This window comes from Staurois parvus, unplaced genomic scaffold (assembly GCF_062004578.1).
Source record: "Staurois parvus isolate SC_StPar_1 unplaced genomic scaffold, SC_StPar_1.0 ptg000029l, whole genome shotgun sequence".
NCBI classification, from domain to species: Eukaryota; Metazoa; Chordata; class Amphibia; order Anura; family Ranidae; genus Staurois; species Staurois parvus.
The window spans coordinates 9,917,501-9,938,063 of NW_028317825.1; the positions used below are offsets into that span (position 1 = coordinate 9,917,501).

At 41.3% G+C, this 20,563-nt stretch overlaps 1 protein-coding gene across 1 annotated transcript in view; it reads right to left on the bottom strand.

The window, feature by feature from the left end:
* The window catches only part of WDR81 (WD repeat domain 81), a 104,020-nt gene extending 84,903 nt beyond the window's left edge, over positions 1 to 19,117 (bottom strand). Inside the window, exons 1-4 of the mRNA XM_089657777.1 lie at positions 18,970 to 19,117; positions 4,820 to 8,366; positions 2,524 to 2,631; positions 770 to 945 (exon numbers count right to left, since the gene is read on the bottom strand). Coding sequence (XP_089513903.1) covers positions 770 to 945; positions 2,524 to 2,631; positions 4,820 to 8,318 — 3,783 coding nt within the window. The 5' untranslated portion in view covers positions 8,319 to 8,366; positions 18,970 to 19,117. The remainder of the gene's footprint in view (positions 1 to 769; positions 946 to 2,523; positions 2,632 to 4,819; positions 8,367 to 18,969) is intronic.
* Positions 19,118 to 20,563: the final 1,446 nt, after the last annotated feature.

The following is a 20,563-nucleotide window of genomic DNA, read 5'->3' on the forward strand; positions in this document are numbered from 1 at the left end:
GTAGTTCATTGAAGCTTCCTGTCAGTATATCTGCTTGCTCGTATATCCCGTACAGCAAGCAGATATATTGACAGGTCTGCAGGAGACCTGCATTGCATTAGCCATCTACTGATCGCTGGTGCAATGCTTTCCAGGCTCCTTTGGACAAAAATAATAAATGCACATTTTTTACCTGCAAAAAAAAAAAATGCATTTATTATATTTGTCCAAAAGTGAACTTATCCTTTAAAGGTTTTTTTTCCCAATGTGCTGGGGTGTGCTGTCATGGAACATGTTGCATCCTAAATACAGGTGTAACATATTCCAAAAGGTGAACCTATCCTTTAATCTGCTGCTTGCTCCACTAGAATGTTTTGGATATAGAGTGCAATAAGAGACCAATATAGTCCATGGTCTGTATGTTACAATCTAAATCATAAACTGAACTTCCACTTCTCATACCCTCCCAGTCAATTCTGCTAGGTGCCAAGTTTTCCACTAACTTCTATGGATTTGTCAACTAATTACAAGCAGAAAAACCTAGTGTATAGCATGGTAGCTACAGAACGATGGCACAGAAGTAATTTAAATTTATGAAACCAGCCTCATCTCACAAATTCTAGAATTCTGGTTTAAATGGCCAGACAAAATAGTGATTACCAAAAAGTAATTGCTATTCAATATTTGTGTACTGTTAAACCATATCCCTTCTTTGTATCAATTCCTTTCCATCAATATACAACTTTTTTTTTCTTTTAATACTTGGCATCCGGCAGTAATTATAACTTACCAGGTAACTGATGTAAGGCAGATACTGATAGGTAAGAAAAGGTTCTCCATAGAGATGAGCCATATGCATCAGGCACTCTAGCACAGGCCTAGACACCTGATCACCATACACCATCCTCTTGACATTTAGTGGACTATTCTCCTCCATGTTAGATAGAAACTGATGTCTCTGGTGACCTGCATGTGACAGGGATCATGCATATATTAACACTTTAGTTTTTCAATTGAATAAACTGGTCCATGTTTTACCAGTAATACTTTTAACATAATGGAATTTAAATGTAACATATTTTTCGAGTTAATACCACATGTAATTGAGAAAATTGGTCTTCCATCCTCAAAAGCATATTGCAGATGAGGTCTATGTCCAGTTTGTGCCTTGAAGCTACATAATACACTGTTAGATAGTGATACAGACTATTGAAGCACACTGTTCTTTGCTTTTGGGTTATTTTTAAGTGCTGTTGCGCTGCATTGTTGTATACGTCTTTAGAACTAATAAAAATAAATTAAAAAGAAAAAAAAAAAAAAAAAAACAACTAGTGATACAAAACAATTAAAAATGGGGAAGCCATTAACTATTGGCAAAAAAATTGAATGATGATTGGGAGTACAAGTTGAAATATATAAAGCCAACCATACATAGACTGATTTTGGATAAAGATGGAGCAATTGCAAAACAAACAAGGAGTAAAAACAAAGTTCACCTGATCTGACTTATGTCTGTTTACCCTTCCCTATCCCAGCAGACATCCCCAGACTTATGTAGGCCATAGACGGTTCGTTTATCGGCTGATTTTTCTTCCGAAAAACGAAACATTGGTCGTTCTGTTGCCACCAATGATTGCGAAAATCAGCTGTTTTTCACAAATTTTCCAGCATGACCGATGAAAGAAATGAGGAGGAACCGCAAAAATCGGCCGGATGGAGTTTTCATGTCCAATAACTACTGTCTTTCTCCAATACTCCCAGTCATGATAATACCACCTGAGCACTCCCTCCAGCATTTGCTCAAAAGCAGTTTAATCAAACCTAAATAGCCAGCTGTGTCTACAGAAAACTTCAGTGTTGAGGCTCAAGGATTTATGACCGGCATACAAAAAGATAGAGCTATATCCAGAGGAGCCGTTACAGAACAGTCAACCAAAAACAATTCTAGCTCTAGTTACCGATCTAATGATCCAATTTTTACCAAAGCGACACATATCCAAGATATTTAAACAAGGCACTAGCTGTCTTTTTGTAATAATAGTAAACATACACATGTGCACTGATTACACAGACATATAGAAAAGTGAAAAAGTGACAGTAGAAAAAAAGGTCCAAGTGGCCCATCGAGTCTGCCCCTTTTTATTATTCCTACATATTTTTGTATTTTAGATCTATGTTTGTCCCAAGCATGTTTGAATCCACTTACTGTTGACTAACTCACTACCTCTACTGGAAGTATATTCCAAGCATCAACTACTCTTTCAGTTTTGAACTTTCATTCTGCTAGTTTGAAGTCATGTCCTCGCGTTCTTGATCTCGGCTTCATATTGGAAAGTCTGCCCTCTTGAACCTTATTCACCCCCTTGATGTATTTAAAGGTTTCAATAATGTCTCCCCTTTTCCTTCTTTCCTCCAGCCTGCACATATTAAGTTGTTGAAGTCTCTCCTGATATGTTTTATGATTGAGACCCTCAATCTTTGCTATATAAAGATATCAAGTTTAAGCATGCGAAATAGCAATTTAGTAAAAAGAGAGACAATTACCAACATAACAGGACGTGAGTAATCTTAGCAGATTCCTGGCAATGCAGCGAGAGGTCACAGTTGGACCTAGCTTGGCTGAAAGCCACCTTACCATCTTACAGGCAGTATCTGCAAAACAAAAGTGCATCCAGATAAATGTACAGTACACAGGAAATGATCTTGATAACGCAAAAAAATATGCAAAGTAACTATGTTTGTGTGTGAAAAAGGTTAGTAGTAGATTTTGTGGAAGAAATCATAAAGGACACTTTAAAAAAGGACCACAAATCTAAAAGCTAAGCTAATACAATTATAATAATGCATAACTTGCACAAAATTACAAAACAAGTACTCTGGTATATATGGGCTTACAGAGGACACAATACAGTGCTAATTCACGAAGGACCAAGCATGCTTATAAGCAGAATTCTTTGATGCCGATTTCTATTTAAATAACTAAAATAAAAAAAGGAGTACAAAATGTCTGTGAATAAAAGGGTTTTTGAGAATGAAACGGTTGAATAAAAAGGTTATACAAGTAGAAAAGTTAGAACAGATTTAGCGTGTGCTAAAAAAAAAAGGCTAGATAAATTGACAGTTATATTGATCAAAGGGTAGTTACAAAAGATTAGATTAAATATAACAGAACAAAAAGAAAAAAAAAAACAAAACAAAAAAAAAACAAAACCCTAACTGAAGTTACAGGACATGATATAACAGATGAAGACATCATGTATTTTATCTGCACACTTCAAAAACAAGGGTTTAAGGCTACGTTCACACTAGCCTTGTTAGCAAGCAGCAGACAGGCATTTGGGAAGCATTTTTACTGTTTTCCAAACGCCTCGGACAATTCTGTACATTGCAGCACATAGTGCTGTTCAAACAGGAGCGTTAGCGTCGTGGCAAAACGGACGCCTCTGGTCAAGTCAGGAGGAGTTGAAGCCTCCTATTCAAGTCTATGATGCAGCTCCGCAAACGCCCGGCCAGCGTTTGCGTTGCGGAGCGTTAACACCATTCAAACTTCATTATAGGCGTTTGTGGGGCGTTTTTAACGATTGGCAAATGCCTAGCAACCTTCGCTAAACCACGCATGCGACATTTTTGGAGCGTTTGCGGAGAGTTAAAAATGCTCCGCAAATGCCGGACCAACGCTTGTCAAACGCTATAGGGACGTTTGGCAAGAGTTGGAAAAAAAGTCAAATGTGAACGAGCCCTTAAGGCACAAATAGTTACCCAAATGGCAGAGTGGGATCATGAGTAGTTGGTGGTGAAGGTGATAAAATATTGAGTTTGCCCAGGAATTCTTTTTGAAACCAAATAATATTTTAAAGATTAGCATGATCTCCCTCAACTGATCCCGTGGTAATTTTGTGACAGGAAAGTTAAGCCATCAAGTATCAAATTTTTTTTTTCATTATAGCTAGGCTTCTGTCATGCAATAACTAGTTTTTCTAAAAGCATTTTTAACAAATAGGACTTTAGACTTGTTAAAGTTGGAGATTTGGGTAGAAGCCATCTAGGTTGGATACATTTTTTTATTTCTAAGAGACATCTGTTTCCATATGGTTTACAAGGCAGACCTCTGCACTGTCTGCATTATTAAATAGACAAATCATTGGGTGTAGGAGTCTTGAAAGGTTTTCTAAACATTTTCTATAACTTGGCAAGACCAAAGTAGGTGGTATTAACCTGGAAAACTCTTGTGGGGGGATTAAGGGGGATGTTGAAGGACCAGTATGCTCGATGTATAATCTTGAGCTGGATGTCTCTACAACAATCTCTATCCCAATACTGTTCTCAAATATATCTAACCGATGCCAAAATTCTTAAGGGTCTGTAAAGGGGATTGTTGTTGTTTTTTTTTATTGGCATGCAGGAGAGGCATAAGACCACCAGTTTTTACTTCTTTGAGAGGTCAATATAAGAAAGAGTGTTTTCTCTCTGGGTGGGTTCTGCCATAGCAAGGGCAATTGGTTTAAGTTAACACTAGCTAAAGCTAGAGTTTGAGTCTAAACATGCCTTAAGAAAATGACTTGTTTGTATTACAGCAAGTGGATATGGACCCTGTTCAGATTTTTCATTTCCTGTCCTGATGACATGTCAGGAAGTTAAAAATATGAAGAAATTGCGGATAGGTGGAATTGGGAATTCATATACAGACATCTTGCGGTCTGAATTTCCAAGAGATAACAGCAAGTAGCTCAGTTTATTCTAGCTTTCAGTTCCTATTTAACTGAATAATAAATTAGATAAATTAAACAGTAAATAAATAAGCAGGCTTCTAGAAATCACAAATAATGAAGTATAGTTTTACCTATTAATATCTTCTGTTCTTTTTCTTCTGTCTGATTATTTAAATCCGGTTCATCCTCTTCCAGTTCTTGGTTTTCATTGGTTACAACTGTATCAGCTGAAGCATCTGTGTTGACTGAGAGGGTTAATTCTGATAGACCAGGGGAAGAATCCCGCTCTTCCTCTTCTTCAGACTCCTCACTTTGTTTTAAGTCCTGACTACTATCTCCAGACTTCATGCTACCTTTTTCTCTGAGGGAGTCACTATCTGGCACTTTCTCATCTCCTAGGGAGACTTCACTTGCAGAGCTTTTGTCACTTAACCTTCCAAGGCTGAGAGACTCTGGTTCTTGAGCATGAAGGGCATCATTGACATACAGTCCCCCTTGAAAGTCCTCATTTTCTGTTAGGTAAACTTGATCATGAAAACTAACCCCAGAAGTATAGTCTAATAGTTCATGGGAAGAGCCACTATGGTCTACACTATTCTGACGACCTTCACCAAATTCACCAGCAACTGGGCTCTCCCCACCACTTTCCTCATCTTCAGCTGTTCCAGACAGCAATTTTCCTTCATCACCCGAGCTCTCTACTCCAACAAGTATTTGAAGCACATGATTAAGTAAATTTGAAAGAAATGCTTGCAAGCCCAGACGTACTATCAACTGGGCTACAAAGCAATCTGTATACAGGTAAAATCTTCCATGAATATATGAAGGGTTTTCATATGCACCTATAAGTGGCTTCAATAAATACTTGTTTGTGTTTTTTGGGCCCAGAGCTTTGGCCACAGGCTCAAAAAGATACCATGCTGCATAAACAGCTGTACTTCCTTCAGTCATTAATGACAAGACAAATGGAAGAATGATTTCTAATCCTTCAGGGGTAATATCACAAAGAATTCCATCTATTTGTTGCCACAACTGGAACACAAGCTCCCGACCTTGGCTGTCATCTTCTGTTCTTCGTGACTGATAGGTCAAGATGAATTTATACAAGTTAGGAAAGTACTTGGGGAAAGGAATAGTTGAACAAAATGGACTCAGGAGCTGGGAGGGTGATGGTGGAGGAAGACCATTAGAAATGTGAGGAAATTCAAAAAGTTTGACCTGTGTCTCCTCAATGTCCACAGTGCTTAAAAGCTCTTCATCTGGAGCATGTAGCTGCAAAAAAGACTCGAGCATCTGTAGAAGAGGTGTAGGAATCTCTTTCACGTGATGTTTGCCGAGATTTCGAACTAAAATATATCGTTCCAGAAGAGGGGATTTAGGGGCCATAGTATGAATTCTTGGGGCAAAAACTATTTCTGCCATCATAACACCCAAAGCTTGTATGTCTCTCTCAAAAAGATCTAAAAGGCTCAGTGGATGCTTGTTTTTCGATTCTTTCACTGGAAGTATGGTGCTATGTAAACCTCGAACTAAAAAGTTGTCAAGCTTTTCCAGTTCTTCCAAAGCTTGTATAGGATTAAAACCTTCAGGCAATGAGATCTTTCCACAGTTTTCTTCAGATGCAATCTTGAATGGCCTGTTTGTCCTAACAGGAGGAGATCTGCTTTCACCTGAGAAGTTACTGGAACTAGTAATATGGAGAGAGGGTATGGTGGCCTGATCAACACCCTTTCCTGAACTTCCTAATGCATCAAGAGCCTCAGTTCCTTGCTCTAGATCATCATCTGCTGTGCTCTCTTTATCATTAGTCCAATGACTCTCACAAGCAATGGCTTCAAGCACAAGGCCATTGACCGTGCGTTTGTCAGTAGATGCAGTCATCTCAACAATACTATGTCTAGATTTAACTACAGCAGGAGCTTCAAAAAGAGAATAACTAGGCCCAAGAAGACGTTTGGGATGGGGCTGATCAAACAACAGCACAACTCCATAACAGGTCAAGTTGGTATGATTATCCACCAGGTGAAGACAGACATTTTTTTCTTTTACTGCATTCTTCCCAGTCAGCTTGTACCCAAAAGTAAGGTCTATCCAGTGATGAAGATCTTGAGACACATCTCGGCTTTCTAAAAGTGCCCGGTGTACATTTATGAAATCTTCATATGAACTGCACCAAGATGGAATGTCAAGATCTGGCATGTCTGCATGAATGGATTTGAATATAGTAGGGTCAGTGTAAAATTCTGGAATGCACTCATCTGGAGTCCATGCCTGCATACGCTCCATGCTTGCTGGATATTCGTTTGGCTCCCACTGAGAACGCACATGATTACAAAGTACAGTTTTTGGCGTTTTTCTAGCCTTATATACATAGTATGTAATATCTGAGAGAACATCTGAGATATGGTGAGGAACATGCAACTGGTCTGAACTGCCACCACCTGCTACAAATGCCTGTTTTGTCATCTCATATGTGAATTCTAGTTGCTTGTCACCTTTGTTTAAACGAAACTTGGATTTTTTCAGGTCTCGAAATTTGCCGTTTTTGGTAGTGAAATCAACAACCCAAGGTAAGACTGGATGGTAATTTGGATCTCCCTGTCTCCTGCCAGCAAGTTTATTCAAATACATAAGGTAGTCAAAATTGCTAACCCTTCCATGAATCCAATCAATAACCATGTCTTTAAGCTCACAATTGCATGACACACATAGTGCACTTGATTTCACCTGATTCATGATATCTGATGAATCTTCCCTACTACTCAATGAGCTATTAATTTGCCTTTCATAATCAACAAAGTTAGGCCTTAGCTGACTGCAAAGTTTTTCATCAACAGCCACATTGCATAATGAAATGGATCCGCTTGATAAGCCTGCTAAGTGGCATGCCTTCATGGCCTGGAGAATATTATATAAAATAAAAAGTACTTTGGCATGACTGTTTGCGAGCTTAGCAGGACTAAATGTAATAGCATCATATAATGAATACTGCATGTATGGTAAGATAATATACAACATGCCAGATGATTCCAACAAAGCTTCAGCTGGGACAATATTGGGGCAAGAGGGAGCCCCAACAACAAAACTGGCACTCTCTTTGGAAGGAGACAGACTAGTAGATTCTTTATATGTGACAATGAATGGGCAACCATAAATTTTCTGGAGAGACAACTTCAAAGCATCCAAGGCCTGCATGCTTGGCACTTTAGATAAATTTTCATAGGGCTGCACATAACTCCTTTGGGCTTTGTACCACATGTTCTTATAGTTTTGTTGGGCCACATTGTTCATAAAACTAAACAATGATGCATAGTCCCCATTCTGTCCTTGTAGGAAACCATTGTTTAAAGCCAATGAGTAGGCCAGCCTACTTTTTCGTAGTCCATGAATCTCTACCCTTGTCCAGCCAGTAGGTAATTTCTGGACGGAACGCTGCAAAAATGTTTTAATTTCTACACTGCTAAATCCTTCAAGCTTGGGACATTGCAGTGGAACTGTTCTGCGTTCTTTCATGTTGAAGAGCCATTTTTGAGATACAAGAGCGATTACATGACTGCCAGCTTCAGATATAGCAAGTTGCTTCTGATCAATGCCAAGTTCTTTCTCAACAGAGTCTATTAACCACTCCATATTTGGCAAGGGATAATTTGTGTAGTGTCACATTTTAGTATTTTGACGCTGTAAGTAAAAAGAGATACAACCAACATTAGAAACAGGTACACTTTCAATGGATTTACTTTAATCTTTATAAAAGAATATAGAATAGACACAAGAGCGAGAGAGAGAGCGAGATATCACCTCTTTTGGAGCTTCCCCTAATGCACAGAGGGTGTTTTTGCAGCCACTTTTAGGGGCGTCAGGCATTTTTTTTTTTATTGCTTGTAAACGGACCATCATGTTATCCTATGTATCCATGCACACAAAAGACTTTTAGTGGCAGGAGCATTTACAAACAGGAAAAAAAAAAACCCAGGGCCAGTGCGTCCAGGAGCAGCAGCATTTTGGCAGAAAAAAAAAAAGATGCGTGTAAACAAGCCTAGACGTGTGTTAACACTAGGCACGTTTAGCACTTAAGCATTAATTAATTTCTGAGGTCAGAATAAATTATTATTCTGGACAATTAAATAAATTAATGTGCATGCGTTTGACACTTGTACAGGCGAAACTCAAAAAATTAGAATATCGTGCAAAAGTTAATTTATTTCAGTAATGCAACTTAAAAGGTGACACTAATATATGAGATAGACTCATTACATGCAAAGCAAGATAGTTCAAGCCGTGATTTGTCATAATTGTGATGATTATGGCTTACAGCTCATGAAAACCCCAAATCCACAATCTCAGAAAATTAGAATATTGCGAAAAGGTGCAATATTCTAGGCTCAAAGTGTCCCACTCTAATCAGCTAATTAAGCCATAACACCTGCAAAGGGTTCCTGAGCCTTTAAATGGTCTCTTAGTCTGGTTCAGTAGGAATTACAATCATGGGAAAGACTGCTGACCTGACAGTTGTGCAGAAAACCATCAATGACACCCTCCATAAGGAGGGAAAGCCTCAACAAACAAACATCGTCAGAAGCATCTTACCTGGGCTCAAGAAAAACAGACCTGGTCTGTTGCTCAGTGATCCAAAGTCCTCTTTTCTGATGAGAGCAACTTTTGCATCTCATTTGGAAACCAAGGACCCAGAGTATGGAGGAAGAATGGAGAGGCACACACTGCAAGATGCTTGAAGTCCAGTGTGAAGTTTCCACAGTTTGTGTTGATTTGGGGAGCCATGTCATCTGCTGGTGTTGGTCCACTGTGCTTCATTAAGTCCAGGGTCAACACAGCCGTCTACCAGGAGATTTTGGAGCACTTCATGCTTTCTTCCGCAGACGAGCTTTATGGGGATGCTGACTTCATTTTCCAGCAGGACTTGGCACCTGCCCACACTGCCAAAAGCACCAAACCCTGGTTCAATGACCGTGGGATTACTGTGCTTGATTGGCCAGCAAACTCGCCTGACTTGAACCCCATAGAGAATCTATGGGGCATTGCCAAGAGAAAGATGAGAGACATGAGACCGAACAATGCAGAAGAGCTGAAGGCCGCTATTGAAGCATCCTGGTTTTGCATAACACCTCAGCAGTGCCACAGGCTGATAGCTTCCATGCCACGCCGCATTGAGGCAGTAATTGCTGCAAAAGGGGCCCAAACCAAGTACTGAGTACATATGCATGCTTATACTTTTCAGAGGTCCGATATTGTTCTATGTACAATCCTTGTTTTATTGATTGCATGTAATATTCTAAGTTTCTGAGGTTGTGGATTTGGGGTTTTCATGAGCTGTAAGCCATAATCATCACAATTATGACAAATCACGGCTTGAACTATCTTGCTTTGCATGTAATGAGTCTATCTCATATATTAGTTTCACCTTTTAAGTTGCATTACTGAAATAAACTTTTGCACAATATTCTAATTTTTCGAATTTCACCTGTAAGCGTTAGATACTTTTACAAACGTCAGACATTTTTTCAGCAAAAACGCTGTTGCCAGGAGAGAGGCTTCTAGGAGAATTTTTGTTTTTTTAACATCCCGCATGAGGCCTTAGTCCCAAAGACAATTGTCACCATGACAAATAGAAAGGGTAGATAGGTTTCCCTACAGGACACAGACAACAACAAAAGCCTGACAGGTGTACTAACTTCTCACTACTCTATCCATAACTAAGAGAAAAAGCTGTGGCTTTAGATACACTTTAAGATAGGGAGCTTAAAGGAGAAGTTCACCTTTGGAACATGTGACATGGTCCAACTGTATTTAGGATGGAAAATGTAACATGTTCCTAATGCTGTAGCCCCTGCCTGCTGCCCCCCACTCTTTGGACAGAGGTATGGTGAGAAGTTCCCTGTACAAGCCTACACTTTAAAAAAAAAAAAAAAGCGTGGCAGTAAGGGGCTCCGCCCACATGGCCACATCATTCATTCACAGTCAGGGGCGGACTGACCATTTGGAAACTTGGGCACTAACTGAGGGCCCGGGGTCAGTAGGGGGCCCCATGAGATGCCCCCATAGGCTTTATTGAGTTTGGGCAAGGACACAGGGGCCCCATGGTCCCCTATTGCCTGGGGGCCCCATGAGTTGTCAGTCCGCCCCTGTTCACAGTGTTCTGTGAATAAATGAACTGCAAGTCCCAACAGCCTCATCAATGAACTACCATGGTGCTGTGGAGCACCGTGGTAGTTCATGGAATCTTCCCATCAGTATATCTGCTTGCCCGTACATCCCGATATAGTGGCTTTATACGTTTTAGTTTTTTTTAGGTTTTCCCCCCTTGGTGATCTGGCTAGTAACACACCTCCTGTATTATGAGCACAATGAGCAGATTTGGATAGCAGCATTGTCAGTCTGGGAGGAGGGAAGTGTTAGATGTACTAGCAGATTTAAACACAGTAATAAAATGAATCTGAAGTCCAGTTAATGCTTTATAATCAGTTACAGAAAAATAAATGTTTTACATAAAAGGAAATCTGAACATTGTAAGCAACCCAGTCAGTGTTAAATGGTTTGTCTCATCCCTGTAACTGCAGGAAGGCTTTTGTTTTTTTGTTTAGTTTTTTTTTGGGGGGGGGGGGGGGGAATACAGTAGGGAAGATGTAAAGGGAAGGGAAGATTACGCTTCACTTCTAGTCCTAGAGTTTCAACAGGAAATCACCCCGAAGTGAAGGAGATTCCCACTTTACACAGTTATCGCGGTAACATTTGTCACTATTGGATGATACATCCATGGCTCTGTTGACAACTCTACAACCATATAAACCTTTACCATGCCACATCCAAAAACAAGTGCAGATAGCTTAGGAACAATATGTCACTCAAGAAAAGGTGGCCTTTAATCGGCATAACCTGAGGCAACTTGTAAAATCACAATTTTTATTTACAGATAATTGACATAAAAAAAATATAAAAATCAATACAGCACCATCTTATTAACCAATTGGTAACTGCGCTATAGCCGAATGATGCCTACAAATGTGCCCTCCTGTGCGCCCCAGAGGTGCACACCCGGCAATCTCTGTGTTCTACGGACACAGCTGATCACGTATTGAGGTAAAAGGCTAATGACAGCGGCCTTTTACCACGTGATCACCTGTGTCCAATGACACAGCAGATCATGGAGTAAATACAGTTGCTGGTTATCAACAGCACTTTCCTCATGCTGTCATGGCATGAGGAAAGTACTGCCGATAACTTGCAGTTGTCAGAGGAGATCGGCACTGATGATCAGTGCCCTGATGATCAGTGCCGCCCCCCTGTGCCCATCAGTGCCTCCCAGCAGTGCTGTCCATCAGTGCAACCTCATCAGTGCAGCCTATCTGTCCCACCTCATCAGTGAAGGAGAAAAATTACCTGTTTGCAAAAGTTTATAATATAGAAAAAAAAATATTTGAAAACCATTTATTATTTTCCTTCCACTTCACGATTATGTGCCACTTTGTGTTGGTTTACCACATAAAATCCCAACAAAACACATTTACGGTTTTGGTTGTAACACGACAAAATGTGGAAAATTTTAAGGGGTATGAATACTTTTTCAAGGCACTGTAAATAAATAAAGCTGCTTACCTGTTAAAGTGATAGTAAACTCCGCATTGTAATTTTCACCTACAGGTAAGCTTCTAATAAAGCTTCTAATGAATATTTCCTAAATGTGCACCGAACCAATCTCTCGATTGACTTTTGTACAACCAGCCTGTCGGATTATTTTGCCCAATCAGTGCCGCCAGTAATAGTTGGCAACACTGATCATCGTTATCCGACAAGGAACTCTCTCCACTTTCAGAATACAATTTTTTACATTCAACCCACTGCTTGAACTAAAAAAAAAAAAATGCATCATCTATGGCCAGCCTTACTGGCTGGATCACTAGACGAAAATAAAGAAAAGAAAGCCTAAAAAAGGAAAATTAGTAAATCCATCACATCTAATAATTGGTAAGCTGCAATATAATAAATATTTGCTTTTTGGTTTATTACTGCTTTAAAGGATAAGTTAACCTTTGAGAACGTTACATGTGCCACCCGTTTTTAGGGTGGCATATGCAACATATTCCCATAGCCACTGCTGCCGTCCACCGCCCCCCCTTCCGACAGATCTCCCATACTATCTGTCAAATTTACGTGACTTACGTGAATGAATGAACTGCAAGTCCCAACAGCCTTAGCGGCTGTGGGCTTGTAGTTTTCAATGAACTACCACGGCACTTTGGAGCGCCGTGGTAGCTCATTGAAGCTTCCAGTTAGAATATCTGCTTGCTCATACATCCCATTCTGTCAGATATTCTGACAGGTGTGCAGGAGACCTGCATGGCATCAGTGATCTTCTGATCACTGGTGCTGTGCTTTCCAGGCTCATGTAGACAAAAATAATAAATACATATTTTGTTACCTGCAAAAAAATGTGCATTTATTATTTTTGTCCAAAAAGTGAACATATTCTTTAAAAGGTGATCTCCAATCTTTATTGAACTTTAAATAGTTTGTAGCAAGCTGGTCCACACAAACAATTATCTTCACTAACAGTTGCAGCGGCTGGGAGCGCTGTATAAACTGTATGTAGCCTCGACTATCGACAGTATAAAGAGCTGTGTTCCAAGAGTGGGATGGGAACTGTCCGTCCACTCCTGGAACAAAATCGAGTAGGGCTGAGTGGCGCTCAACCTTTCTCAAGGAGACTGTATTCTATGAATGAATACAAAGCTCCCCCCGATTGGCTGAGTTAGAGAAGTGGGCAGATCAGCCAGAGGAAGTTTTGTATTTATTCATACAAACACAAAGCTCCCTGTGAAACTCGATTTTGTGCCAGGAGTGGGAGAGGAAATTTCCATCTCACTGTCAGAAAATAGCGCTGTATAGTATACAGTATGAAGCTGACACTACATACAGTTCATATAGTGCACCTAGCCACGGCAACTGTTAGTGAAGGGAACACTTCATGTGAACTAATCTGGTCCAAATGACCTAATTAAACTGCACTAAAAGCTGCAAATCAGCTTTAAAGTATAACTAAAAAGCAAATTTTTTTTTTTTTAGTTTGTTTTGGGTAGAGTGGACCCCTGTCAGTTTGTATTGTTGTCTGTGCCCCCATTAAGGAGATACACCCTCTCTATTTGTCCTGTTTACCATTAACCTTGAAAGTGAGAGTAAAGAAAATCACAAATTTTGGGTTCTCCCCAGAAAAGTAAGAGGTGAAATCTTCCAATGGGGACACTCTACTTCTGATGACATGGAGGGCTCCAGAGAATTCCCTTTTTTGCGTGGTTTTCCTCTCACTTCCTATTTGGCTGTGGGACAGGAAGTAAAATCTCCAAAATGGGACACAGATGGCAAAATATAATACAAATATAATGCAGGGGTTATAATATATAAAGGCGCACATAGCAGCTAATCATGTTTCTTCTTTGCTTATGCGCTGAGGAAATAAAACCAAGCATCTGACTGGTTGACAGGGCAATAGGATTCTTTTTGCTCTGTTTTGCTTTGGTGTAGCTCTTATAGTGGTAGAACAAAATATTAACAACTCCTTACAAAGAAAAAAAATAAATAAAATAATAATTATTGGAATGCGTAAAAATCCAACAGAGAAATTGATTTTTAATATATAAAAATCAGGAAAACCATACTTGACCAACATTGGTACCAGCATCTTGTAATTCTTCTCTGATCTCAGACAAAATTCCAAGCATTAAAAACATTGTGTCCAACTCAGCCAAAGCTCATTTTTCTAGAGCATGATCTAATACAGAGGAAAATTTGCCTCACTCCACTGCTCTCCAGCATCGGAATGTTAGCTGCACTCCTACACCATCACATATATTGCTAGACCTGCATTGGACATGAAGATGTCAGTGAGAGGGGCAGCAACAAGACTAGCTAGGGACTGTCAAAAAAAAAAAAAAGAGGCTTCGAGAAACCAGTCTTCAAAAGGGAACTGCAGAGGAGGAAGACAGCAAGACCATGGGTTAATTATTCCTCTGTATTAAATCATCCATTCCCGAAGAAAAATTGTGCAACGGCACTAAATGAAGAACCTCTGTCTCCTCTAAAAACTGTTAAACTGCAGAAATAAGGACAAAAAAGTGAAAGTTGTCTCTTATCTGCAGGATAACATTTTCTAACTGAACTCCTCCCAGTATAAGCTGGGATCACAAGATGAACAAACACATTGATAGCAATTACCAGCGCCCTAGCACATGAATTTCTGCACACAGTTGCCAACACATGCATGTACTCTTTAATATACAGTAGCTTGTCCAAGAATGCGTTTTTTTTTTCCATTTATAAAGGGTAACTTGACTTTTAAAGAGAAAAAATGCATATATCACCTACAACTGCTACACAAGGCACAAAAATTAACGTGAACGTAAAGCTTGAACATTTTTTACCTTAAAAGTGATTTTAAAGGCAATTCTTAAAAGAAAAAAAAAATTCAAACACACACAACAAACATGTTATATTTCTGTGACCTGTGCAATGGTTTTGCACAGAGCAGCCCCGATCCCCCTCTTTTCAGGTCCCCCACCAGCGCTCTTTGCCCCTCCACAGCAAGTAATTTGCTATGGGGGCACCCAAGCAGGCTTACTCCTGAGCCGCTACTCTGAAAATCCATTCACACACAGAGCCGCAGCTCGGGCCCACCCCATCTCTCTCCTCGTTGGCTCACTGACTAACAGCAGGGGGAGACAATATCTCCTGCTGCTGTCTCAGCCAATGAGGAGGGAGGGAGTCCCAGGACAGTTGAGGCTCTCATGCACATCGCTGGATGCTGCATGCATTAAAGTGTTCCTAAACCCAGGACCCTGCATTCACTATATCTGTCCTCCCACAGTACACACAACATGGAAATGCAATTATTTTAGTGAATAAAAACTGCTAAATACCTTTTTTCATCAGCAGTATATAGCAGTCTTGTGACTTCAATCAGTGCCCAGCAGAGCACTGGCTAAAGCTTGTAGGAGGAGTTTTCATTTTCCCCCTGATTGTCCTGCAGGACCTCTGACCCTCTGTCTGGACAGCGCTGATTGGCCCTGTGCCGATTACATACACTATCCCAAGAAACAAAAAAAAAAACTCTCTAGCAATACACACCAAGCTGAGCATGTGCAGCTTACCCCCACGGCTCTGTTCTATTAGGAGATGGATTGGGTACAGTAGAAGGGGAGGATCAGAGAAGACCGGATCAAACATCCTTTTTACACAATGCGGAGGATGAATCCCTTCGGTTCCATGGTGAGTATAACAAGCATACTGTATATACAGACTGATTTTACTGTTGTGAGTTTAGCAACACTTTAAGGTAAAAAAAAATTTCAGTATGTGTATCGCCCTCTCATCTCCCCCCTATACTTACCTGAGCCCTCACTCCAGTGCTGTGCCCATAAGTAGCAACTCTCCCCACTCTCACAGGCTTTGATAAAGCAGTGGGGAGATATTGGCTCCTCCTTTCAGCCAAATCCTGTAACAAGGGAGCATGGAGCATGACCGAGCTGTGCTGTGTTTATGGACAAAAGCAGCATAGCTCAGGATTGAGCCTGCAGGTGTGCTACAATAGGCTTTCAACTGTGGCACACCAAAAAGAGAAGGAGCCAAGAGCACCAGCAGGAGACCAGAGAAGGGGAGGATGAGAGCTGCTCTGTGCAATTCCATTGCACAGAGCTGGTAAGTATTTGAATATATTACAGGTACTTGTATAGTGCCATCAAATTACGCAGCGCTTTACATATATATTGTACATTCAGATTAGTCCCTGCCCTCAAGGGGCGTACAATCTAAGGTCCCTAATGCAGGCCATAGACGGGTTTAAAATCGGCCGATTTTCGCACCGTTAATGGGTTAATAGGTCGGCCTTTTTGCGGGGTTTTGGCACTTTTTTTTTTATCAGTGAAGTTGGAAAAAAATTGGCCGATTTTCCCAGCAATGATGGACAAATCGGCCGAAGAAGAAGAAGAATTACAGTCCACTATTATATTTGACATGAAAAAGTATTGCGGTTGCAACAATGTATCTAAATAAAAACATCTGTATCCGAAATGGATACAAATAGATACATTGTTGCAACCGCAATACTTTTTCATGTCAAATATAATAACAGAGCTCTCTGCAGGGACAGAAGTAATTAAATGCCAGCTGTAGACGGGACAAAAATCGGCCAATTTTTTTTACCATTGGTGGTAACATCAGCCTATTGAACGACCGATTTTTCGTTTTGTTTTTTAAAAAAATGGCCGGTTTTCAACCCATCTATGGCCTGCATAACTCACATTCATACATACACATACTAGGGCCAACTTAGACAGGAGCCAATTAACTTATCAGCATGTCTTTGGAGTGTAGTAGGAAACCTGAATACCCGGAGGAAACCCACACAGGCACAGGGAGAACATGCAAACGCCAGAAAGGTAGGGCCATGGTTGGAATTCGATCCAAAAACCTTAGTGCTGCTAGAGAGAAGTACTAACCAATTAACCACTCAGCATAACAAGTTTGTTATTTGAAGAAAAAAAAAAATTATTTGCAGTTGGGGGAGGGGGTTGGCGGCAAAAATGCATGCATGAGCCACGTTTTTGCCACCAGCCCCCTTTAAGCTGCGGAGGTGGATGTTTACATGCCACAGCTATGATGCTTCATTTCCTGACCACAGCTAAGTTGACCTGACACGTAGTAATTGACAGGTAGCAAGACTGCCGAATGCTGCACATTCAAGTCAATGGGAAAGCATCGCATATGCCCCCAATAGTATGCAATTGTCATCAAAAATGGGGTTAAAACAGATGAAGAGGAGGAGTTGGACCGCTTCTTCATCGCCTGTCAGTAGCCTCTGGAGTGTGAGACAGAAGTTGATCAGGCTTCAGAGGCAAGGGCAATTTAGATGCATGTATAAATCTACCCTAGGTCAGCTATGAGAATCAGTACGGGGAGGGGAAGCATGCACTTACAATGTTGTGCGTTTTACACATCCTAATAAAAAAAAAAGAAACCCTCATTACTTTCTTTATTGCAGGCCGGTGTGATAAAATGCTGCTCGTCCCTTTTTTGATGAATTGCCAGAACACACGCCTTTTGCGACATCCGTGGTCTAGAACAGCAGTGACCAACGGCTTTGGTACGAGCGAGCCAGAAGGCACAACACCGAGCAGATAGCCAGGGCTGTGTATGTAATGAGCAAACATGTCTGCAGCCCTCTTGTCATGACACACTATGAGCAGTCACAGGGTATCCCTAGGGTTGCCAAATCAAACCGAAAACATCAATTACACACGTTCTGGGATGATTAACCCCTTGATACCACCGACCGTACACAAATATGCGGCCTCTCGGCAGCTCGGCCTTGCCGCCGAGCAGCCGCATATTTGCGTACCATCTGAAAACACATATGTGCAGAGAGTGCGCACCCTGCACGCTCCCAGCACGTATGTCGGTTCTTTTAAAACCAAACCCATCAATTTCACAGGTTCTGGGATGATTAACCCTTTGACACCACTGACCGTACACAAATATGCGGCCTCTCGGCAGCTCGCTCTTGACACTGAGCAGCCGCATATTTGCGTACCATTTGAAATCACATATGTGCAGAGAGTGCGCACCCTGCATGCTCCCAGCACGTATGTTGGTTCTTTTAAAACCAAACATCAATTACACAGGTTCTGGGATGATTAACCCCTTGACACCACTGACCGTACACAAATATGCGGCCTCTTGGCAGCTCGGTCTTGACGCCAAGCAGCCGCATATTTGTTTACCATTTGAAAACATATATGTGAAGAGAGCGCGCACCCTGCATGCTCCCAGCACGTATGTCGGTGTCTCACGGAAAGGTCCCGATCTCCTCTTGCGATCGGGATCTTTGCCGATCATGTGACCACCGTGCCAGCGAATCACAGCGATCACATGACCCTGAAACCCCTTAAAGGGCCAGAGGTGCCAGCATGAAGAGGTGAAGGTGGTAATTAAACTCACTTAGTTCCTTATCTGCATTAAATTAGCATCAGAACCTGTGTAATTCATATGTGATGGTTTTAAAGGAATGAGGTGGCAATCCTAGGTATCCCACACATGAACACCCATATATATATGTGTAGACATTATGATGTGCAATACACATACCTCTCTCTCCTTACCATAGACGTCCTTAGCACAGTGTGTGAGCTCCCATTGGTATGGGGATGTACAATAACACCTCCAGTACTGGTAGAAGAAGCAGCAGCCAGAGCCGGGCCTACACAATGCTGTCACTTACCTCCATGGTGTCCCCTCAGTGCTCCTTCTCCTCCTCAGTCCGCTTCAGCACAGAGTCAGCTGAGATCAGGGAAGTCTGGGCTCAGCCATGCTGGGTCAGCTGATACAAGTCATGTGACAGAGCGCAGCCTCATACGGGGCTGCACATGGCTGGTCCGGTCACGTGGTGTGCAGTGGAGTGAGGAGACGCGCTGGCTTCTGTTGGCGGCATTGTAGCTTGGCATGACATGCGGACTGTCTTCTGTACACGATCGCTTACGTCCTTGTCCTGTGAAGAAGAACAGGATATGGGGGGGACGCTGGGGTAGTGTCACATGACGTCTGAGTATACAAAGGGATATTTAGAAACTAATGAAGAGTCTGTGTATTTAGTATAAACACTGATCAGCCGTAACATTATGACGGGTAAAGTCAATAACATGGATTATTAGGTGACAATTGCACCTGAAAGCAGCTGGGATATATTAGGCAGCAAGTGAACATGTTGTCCCTGAAGGTGATTCGTTAAAAGTAGAAAAAATAGGCAAATGTAAAGATTTGTTTGACTTAGAAAAGGACCAGATTGTAAGGTGTCATGCACACGGGACGTCTCTTGCTTCACCTGGCTGCCTTCGCTGCAGGGGAGGAAAACAGCTTAATCACTTCAGTACCAGGCACTTTCACCACCTTCATGCCCTGGCCAGTTTTCAGTGCTGTCGCACCTTGAATGACAATTGTGCGGTCATGCAACACTGTACCCGTATGACCTTTTTTTCATCTTTTTCACACAAATAGAGCTTTCTTATGGTGGTATTTAATTACCACTGGGTGTTGTTTTTTTTTTGCTAAACAAATGACAAAAAAGACAGAAAATTCTGAAACAAAGAAGTTTTTCTTAGTTTCTATCATAAAATTTTGCAAACAGGTAATTTTTCTTCTTCACTAACGTGCTCTGATGAAGCTGCACTGATGGGCAATGACAGGCTGCACTGATGGGAACTGATGAGGTGGCACTGGTGGGCATTGTTAAGGTGGCACTGATAGGTGGCAATGATGGGCACTAATAGGCATCAATTAAGGGCACTGATAGGTAGCACTGACTGGAAGCACTGCTATGTACAGACTGGCATCACTAATGGACCCTGATTGGCTTTATTAGGCAGCTCTGATGGTCACTGTTGGGCTGCACTGATTAGAATCAGTCTAGATGTCTCCTTTCACACTTGCCAGTTATTGGCAGTACTTTCCTTGTCCTGTCACAGTGTAAGGAAAGTACTGCCGATAACCAGCAAGTGTGTTTACATCGTGATCAGCTGTGATTGGACACAGCTGATTGCATGGTAAAGGGCCACTGTGATTGGCCCTTTACATGACGTGATCAGCTGTGTCCGGAGGATACAGAGAGCTTCAGGTGCACGCTGCAGCAGACACGGTTCTGGGAGGACGTCATGACGCCCTCCCAGAACTGGACAACCATGTTGTAGACAACATTTGGTTATAGCACGGTCAGCAAGTGGTTAAAAAACACACTTAAAGCTGAATTTTACATGTGTGTTCATGCATTTGGTATTAATTCATTCTCTTAGCCAGAATATTTATTCTGGCTGTTAGAATGC